At 38.5% G+C, this 8320-nt stretch overlaps 1 protein-coding gene across 12 annotated transcripts in view; it reads right to left on the bottom strand.

The window, feature by feature from the left end:
* Nucleotides 1-8320, bottom strand: part of UNC80 (unc-80 homolog, NALCN channel complex subunit) — a 158805-nt gene that overhangs the window by 8055 nt on the left and 142430 nt on the right. For 10 of the 12 annotated variants that reach the window (XM_042437336.1, XM_042437344.1, XM_042437351.1 and 7 more), the window contains 2 exons: nucleotides 7833-7971; nucleotides 4593-4649 (listed from right to left, as the gene is read on the bottom strand). In XM_042437336.1, coding sequence (XP_042293270.1) covers nucleotides 4593-4649; nucleotides 7833-7971 — 196 coding nt within the window. The remainder of the gene's footprint in view (nucleotides 1-4592; nucleotides 4650-7832; nucleotides 7972-8320) is intronic. The other 2 variants (XM_042437378.1, XM_042437431.1) reach the window with 1 other exon arrangement.

Genomic DNA, 8320 nt, shown 5'->3' with positions numbered 1-8320 from the left:
CTTTTCAGTTGGATAGAGGCTAAATTATGGGGTGATCTCACTTAGTTCTTTGTACCTTCGGTTAATGAAAATGCAGATGACCACTCGAAGAAATACTGTTACAGGTAAGCAACCTGTCCTTTTCAGTTGGATAGAGGCTAAATTATGGGGTGATCTCACTTAGTTCTTTGTACCATGGGCTAATAAAAATGCATCCTATTTAGCAAGTATGTAATGAATTCAAATGCTGACATCCCACCCTCCATTTTGATGCCTACTCTTCAAATTTTCTACTTTATTGCAGCCTAAGGAATGTCAGTAAGGTAATTTACACACGTTTTAAATAAAAAAATAAATAAATATTAGAAACACAATACTAGCAAACATAATGCTAGTAAAGTGAAACTGATTTATTATATTTTTCCAAGATTAATATTCTACTCTTTTATCCTTGTAGATACTTTGTATCCTTCTACTGTTATTAAGCAATCAGTGCTGGCCATTTGTGTTAATATAGTGTTCTAAACATGGCTGCAGGGAATATAGCTCATTCTCACCTTCACTCACCTGCTGCACTCCCTGCTCTTCGAGGACTAAAAGAAAAGCAAATGGGTTCTACTGACAGATGGTGCTGTTTATTCATTGCTTCCAGGGAAAGTGGGAAAAACATGTAGAAGCACAGCGACATGAACTCCCATCAGAATTTTTCTCCCATGTCATGTGCTGTAATCTTTCCATATCACCCCTGGATTTGGTTCAGGGTAGGTGACTTCTCCAAATTGATCCATCCAATGGTAAACATTACACAACACTACAAAAAATCTCAGCTAAGTCTGAAGACCATTTTGTACAGGACATTTTGTAGAACGGAATTACTAGCTAGACTGTTTATAATGCTTCACTTTAAAAAAAGCAACATGGAAAGTGGCAAACAGATTAATGTGGAAGTAAACATATTTCAGAAGATGAAAACAGGCAGTTTTATAGCAATGCTTTTTAAGGGGAGCTTCTCTACCACTAAAAAATATTGCATGTGACTAAAATGCACATTCCTCTAGTCTAGTGGTAGAGGAAAAATGTATGTATTAGCATTGCAGCAATTCATCACCTGGAGTTTACTTGCTATAAATAATATTTAACATATAGCAAATAATCACCGTCTTTTACTAAACTCTTCTAGACAGTTATCTAGTTGCCACACAAAAGCCTCCAAGGCAGAAGCTTCTCTTGTTAAACTGCACAACTTCATGCAAGTTTGCCTGATGGTTTACTTAAAATGATCTCTTTACAGATTAAACCTATTGCTTTTATTTTCTTGTACAGCAAGCAAAATAAGAGATCTGTTTTTAAAATACTTGATATTCTAATTCTTACCTTCCAACATGAGTTATTGTATACTTTCATTTAATTAAAATGATCCATTCATTACAGTTACAATTTTTTAAATCATTATGCACTTGTCTCCCCTGAATTTATAATTTGCAGCCTAATTCTAACCATCACTGCAGCAGTGATATTTAGAAAATAATTCAACAACTGTCATTGTACAGCCACAGAAATTACTATGAGGTGAGTCAAAACTCTATACCAGCATAACATGTAATTGGAAGAAAAGTGTATGTAGAAGGAACTGGGGATAGAGTACATCCAATCTGACTAACCACATAGCCAGTTACCTTGTTGTAATTCTGCGTTACATTGCTGGATAGTGAATGCTATCATGATAACTGTAACTTCATACCAAAACTGGAAGCAGTATTTCTGCTAAAGCCTACTGAGCACTAAATAAGGTACCGATTGTTGTATCTTATTAACAGTCAAGGTGGACAAATCAGCCTATTTTTCAGTCTATAACAGAATAACCATTCTTGGATGTTCACAAGAGCAATCCACAATCATGTGTCTTGTGTCTTGTGCCAGTTTCAGAGGCAGAAGCCCTGTGATGTTCAATGGCTTTTAGCATTTAGATAATTACATTTTGAAGTTATATCTACAGGAAAAAAAAGAATTAAAAAGGGAGGTAGAGTTAAAAAAAAAAAAAGATGATGAAGGAATAAATTAAGCAGTTGGCTACCAAGGAGAAAGCACTAGATTAAAAAAGATGTTGCACAAGTTATGGAAATAGACAGTTATAGTGGTTGAAGGAAGAGAACCTGAAAACTTTGTAACTGGCAAGGCAGAATAGAAAAACTGAGGAAGAGAGCAAGGAGTCAATGATCAAAATGATTTAACATCATCTCTCTCCTGCCTCAGGAAGTGGTGTGAGGACACAATCTACATGATTATAGAATGCTTTTTTGCCCCATCCAGACAAGGATGTACTGTTCAGTGCATAAGCTGTGGCACAAATGCCATAGAAATCAAGAGATTCTTAGAGAAGAGAAGAAGGGACTACGAGCTTGTTGATGGTACGCATTCAGGCCTGCAAAGCTGCTTCCATCTACAATGCACCAATGTCTATTCTTTAGTGTGGATATAGGAGTATATTTATGAAAAGTATATGGGGCCATGTTTGGCTGCATATATTAGTGTAGCACACACTGAAGTGGCTCTTATTTCTTCATATATTGGGCTTAACATAAAGTGTGCTTGTCAAGAATGGTAAATGCCTTGTTGATGGCACACATTCAGGCTTGGAAAGCTCCTTCTATCATCTGCAGTACACCGATGTCTGTTCTCTAATGTGAGTATATTAGGAGCACAATTATGAAAAGTATATGGGTATACAACTCAGACCATTATCAGCTGGACATATAGTAGTTGCATAGATCTATCACCATCAGCTGATCTTACTGCTTTGCTTACCTCATTACTTTCCCTCCTCCTTCTCTAACTCCTGCAATACCACTAGTACTGGGAATAACAATGAGTAAAATTGGAAGGCGCACATTTTTATCTTCTTGCATTGAGACTTGGGGTCATTAAAAGAAGGAAACACATATATCTAAAAAGCATGCACATTCCTTTTCTAACAAGTAGAAAGGAATTAGAGTTAGAAACAATCAGAAACAAAAGGAATCTCCTTGGAAGCTTGATGACAAGTAAAGAGCATGAGACTAAATTAAAGAGGAACAGCTCCTATACTGGCCTCATAAAGCATTCAATGGACTGGCAAGCTCCGGTTATTTATAATTAAGCAATCATCACTAATGGCTAAAATAGCAACCCCAGTTGCAGGGCCTATAGAAAAATATACAGTTATAAGGTCCGTTTGTGTATTAGAAAGTACCTTCAAGTGCCAATGTCCTATTTGCAAAAGGCTCCACAACAGGAACTATCCTGGAAGGGGCCCAAGCTAGTGTCATCTGATATCGGGACTAGCAATTGGGTCAACTGATGTTTAAAAAGAAAGAGTATTTCTTATTTACCCACCAGACTTTAGGGATCAGGTTTGCCGATTATGTTCATGTGCAAATATATCAGTACATTATATTCCATGTTTTAAATCCCTGCTGCCCCCTTATCTGTCTCACCCACACACACTTTAATGCCACCACCCATCTAAGAGTGATCCATCTGCCAAGGCAAGAGACGCAAACACAACGGACTTAATGAATCATGAGAATGGCTGATATGACACATCCAGTGACACATAATTTCCTGTTCTAAAAATCTATGACAAAAGCAAAACAAAGATTTCACAAATTAATCCCTCTCAACATTTCCTCATCTTTAGAAAACAGTGCTAAAGGAAGTAGTAGTCTTAGGACAGCTGAAAAAATGTGCTACTTTCCTGTAGTAAAACAAAGACTTTGAGAAAAATAAGATAAGGTATCTTCCCAGCTACTGAGGTCTGTTGAGAGGTATCAACACAATAGAACAGTAAGAATGATTAAAATGACTGAGCTGAGTGTTAAAGGTGCAGTCCTCCCTTTCATATATTAAAATTAGTATACCTTAAAAACACGGCAGTGTTACTGCTTCTATACAAGCTTTCCGGATCTCATAGCGTATGAGGTCATAAGAGTCACCCTTGCTTTCTTGAACACAAATTGTTGTTTTCTTTAGATAAGGCCTGATCATGCATTTTGATAATTAAAGATAATGCAAAAAAGTCACTCTTCTTAGAAAAGAAGTGGGGATATATTGACAAGTAGAGCATCTCTTCATGATTAACACATGTCATATGTTACATAGTGATAAAACGGCAAATCATTTTTAAAATCATATTTCCCAATTATCTCGTACTGCACTATGAAAAAATACATCAGCAGAGATTTTATATTTAAAAGCCTCCAGTCAATACTTAAAATATTAATTTAATAATGTGAGGAAAGTGTTACCTTTCTACAGTACAAAACCATATGAAAGAGGAAAGGGAAGGAGAAATCCCACAAATAATGATCTATGTGCTTGGCTTGCCAAATTTTGATCTACATTTAATTTGCACTTTCTCTCTCTCTTTTTTTCTCCTGGTAAAATTTGCAGTTCAGCTGGAGCTCAGAATGTAGTAGGGTTGCTACACCTTTGACTTGCAGGCCTGATCATCGATGAAGAACAAGAAACAGGAATGGAGGGAGAGGTAATCAAGGATGAGTAAGAGAGACAGTGAAGATAGGGAGCAGATTGTTCCCAGCACAGACACTGACATACAGGTAGGGTAAACACTGTACCTAGTGAGGTTGCCCTCAGCGGCCAGGCCTTGGGAGTCATCGAGGACATTAGGTTCACTGCAGGAGGGGCAGGGAGGTGAAGCATTTAGGGAAGAAAATAGGTTTTAAAGCATGCAATTGTCTCTCTGTTCAAAGAAAAGAAGTATCAGAAGGAAAATAAAGGGGAAGAAGGACAGAAATTGTTGGCCTCAAAACTGGCTTACTAAAGAGTAAGAAACAAAACTTTGAAAAACATCTCAACCAGTCTGAAGTGCTTTTTCATTGTGATGCATGGAAATCTATCAATTTACCTGGTCGGTCATATGTAAGTATCATTCTCATAGTAAGAAAAGGAAGAGATGGGGATTCCTAAAATCCTCCTGTCCTCTCTTTTTATCTTGTGTACTGTCAGTTACTTTTAAGACCCCCATTTTACCTTCCCCTGGTCACTTCACTGACCTACTCACCACAGTTCTTTAAGGAACAGGAATCCCTTTGAGAAACATGAGCATACAGACAACAGATTTCACTCAGACAGACCTCTTCCTGTTCAAAACTTACTCTAGCTACCATGCTTGCTCAGTCCAACCACCATGGATAACCAATGAGCTTCACATATAGGGTGATTGAAAAAGAATGGTGTATGGGTACAGTTTTGGGTCAGTGGAATGGGACACTATGGCCCAGTTCAGATTGCCAGAAAGTGACAGTTTGGGGGCGATGTTAGGGCTTGGGATTGCGGAGTGACCGCATGGTCGTGAATCCTACTGCCCGGCAGCGGTGCCATCATGGCTTGGCCCCATCCACATGGGGGCCACCATCATGATGCTAACATGGCACCATGTGTGTGTCATCAACGTGCAGCAGTGCTCCAATGGTGCACTCATGGCGTCCGCCGCATGCACTAAAAAGAAAAGAACCTGCTTTTAATGGTTTCTTTTTGGTATGGAGGGAGGCCACACGGTTTGGCTGCTGCTGTGTCCCTCAGGAGCAAAAACAGGCGCCTCCAGCCCCGGCCCTTTCGGGGTGGTCTGTTGAGCCCCTATGTTAGCACTAGATGTTGCAGAGAAATACCTCACAGCATATTCCATTGCCTCCTCTCTGGGCCATGTGCAGGAAAAGGTAATTAGCAGCAGAAGTGTACCTGTGCCCTTTCTTTCTCAGCTCCAATAGAATGACAAAGCCATCAGCTGGTACAGTATACAATGCGGAGTACACAGGTGGGCTTCAACCTATCTTGTTCTCCTAATGAGCTTTCAGTGCTGCAAACCCTTGCTCTTCCATGAAACATTAAACTCCCATTTTGCACCCAAGTGTTTCCTGTCTCTTTAGTGCAGTGAATGCTGCCTACAGTTCCAAGCTGGGGTGGGATGTGGAGAAGAGAGGAGGAAGATTTTGCCTGCCTCATCTTCTCGGTTGGAACTCTGCACCCACCTACCAGGAATGGGAAGCCTTCTCCTCTTGAATTCCAGATTATATCACAATTCCATATCATACCAGAATTCAGCAACAAAAAATGGCCTCAAAAATAAATATTTGTACCTTCATGTTATTAATGAATCAGCCAAAATGTTTATCCACTAACCTGAGCAAGCCTGTAGTTCTATTAATTTTTGTCACACATTACCAGGTGAATGGTGTCATAGTTCACAAGTATGATTTGAAAGAACAGATTAGTGAAAGTGCTTTAAAATAGTATTAATATTGAACATGAGAATAGCAAGCCACCTTGATAAATCAAAGCCATTCTCCTTTATGATTAGAAGCACCAGTAAAGGACTGTTTACAATGGCTTATGACACAGACAATTATTATCTCCCCCATTTTGAAAAGAAGAACCTTGGGTCCGTAACAATGAAGAAAATATTTATAAACTGTTCCCCTACCCTGGGCCATTTTCCCAATTAGATCCCCAGCAAAGCCCAAGGAGAGAACCAACACTATCATCTACCTCTTGGTCCCCAAAGCAAACTCAATCTGGTTGTGTATTTGTGATTTTCCCTGTTTGGCTCTATAAAGTTTTTGTCTTGTTTTACCTCATCCTGGCTTTTATTTTTCATTGTGTATAGGCAGTTAAGAAAAGTCTGCTTAAACACTTTGTGCATGTATCATTGTATGAAAACATTATTAACTGGTTCTCTAAACTGATGTTAACAAAATAGGATTTGGCTAGAATGGGAGTTGGAACTATGTGACTCTACAGATGTTGCTAGATGGCATTTCTTAGCATTCCTCACCTATCATGGCTAGGGCTGCTGGGAGTTGCAGGCCAACAACATGATTCCTACCCCTGTGCTAGAGAATAAATCTTCAAATGCTGGCCAAATTATTAAGAAATTTAAACTTTGAGAAATCATTTTGAAAAAAATACAAAAAGTAAACAATGGTTTACTACTAAATTTAAAATTCAGTCCCTCTCTGCACATCATTTATGTACCAGAAGTATAAGCTAGTTTCCCTATAGTTTACAACAGTTTGTTCTGTACAAAACTGTCAATAGACACTTTTTCTGTCAATTGATATTAATGGAGTTCCCTCCCTTTTTTAGACCCCAAGCTTTTGGACTAGGTGGATTTGCCTTTTTAAAAAACCCACTAAGCTCGGAAGGAAAGAAATAGTTCCCCCTACCAGTGCAAGATTGTCCCAATCCAAATCAGACTGAACTTCCAAGTTCAAAAGAAGAAAACATGCTAGCATTTAATATAGCCTGTAGTTTATTCCTAAATCTAAGGGTTAAATGTCATCCTTATTTTCTCAAATGTCACACGTTAAGAGAACAGGTCACTCAACTGAGAGACTACCAAAGTTGAAAAATCATTTGCAAATCCCTTTTGCTAGCTAATTGTATGCATTTTTATTTCCCCCTTGCATTTAAAAACATCTTCAGACATGGGTGTAAATCAGTCAGAAGTATCTGTAGAATGTGCAGACTGACCTTAACAAGACCAATTGTTTTTGTCCAAATTGCCTCTTATTCCTGACGGAGAAATCTCAAAAGTAGGATGAAAGAAAGTTTCTAGCAGGATCATTACAATTCTTATTGTAAACACACACAGACATATGTGCCACACCTTCACACTTTAAGTGAGACTATTGATTCACAGCCAATGCTTCACCATCCTGTTCTCTTATGTGATTTGACCATGTATAACCCTTCTTAACCCAAATAGCTAGGTTTAATAAACTATATTATACCCTTGTAAATTCTGTTTTTGTGATAACAGGCAAAGTCAGGAAATATGAGATAACTCATTATGTTACCTTTGGCTTGGTAACATGCCCACCTCAGCCTGAGGTGCAGACATGCTGGAGAGATGGCTGGAAAATCGCCTCCTCCCAATGGCACCCATAAGGTATGCTTCTTGTTCACTTACCACACTGGGCATGCTCACAGAATCATCTAGATGGAATTCAGAGGAGAGAATAAAAAAAACCTCACACTTATATTCCAACCTTTCAAATGATGCCACCTTTCTCTCTGTAGCTATCCAAATCCTTCAGCTAATTGTGAAGACTCAAGCTTTTAAAATATGGATGAGCCTGCTTAGTTGTATACCAGGAACAAAGTGGCTTCAGATAGTAAAAGCTGTGACCTTTAATGTCAGCTGTACTCATATTACTTTGCACAACTCAAAGTTGCTCCATTTTATCTGTATTTGAATGACTGACATCTTTATTGAATAAATCCCCAGACCATTTCAGAAAAAAATACAAGGAAAAAACCATACATCAGCGGGATACATACCGAC

This window comes from Sceloporus undulatus, chromosome 1 (assembly GCF_019175285.1).
Source record: "Sceloporus undulatus isolate JIND9_A2432 ecotype Alabama chromosome 1, SceUnd_v1.1, whole genome shotgun sequence".
Classification (NCBI taxonomy): Eukaryota; Metazoa; Chordata; class Lepidosauria; order Squamata; family Phrynosomatidae; genus Sceloporus; species Sceloporus undulatus.
The sequence above is the reverse complement of the archived record's forward strand: the minus strand, read 5'-3'. Positions and strand labels throughout refer to the sequence as shown.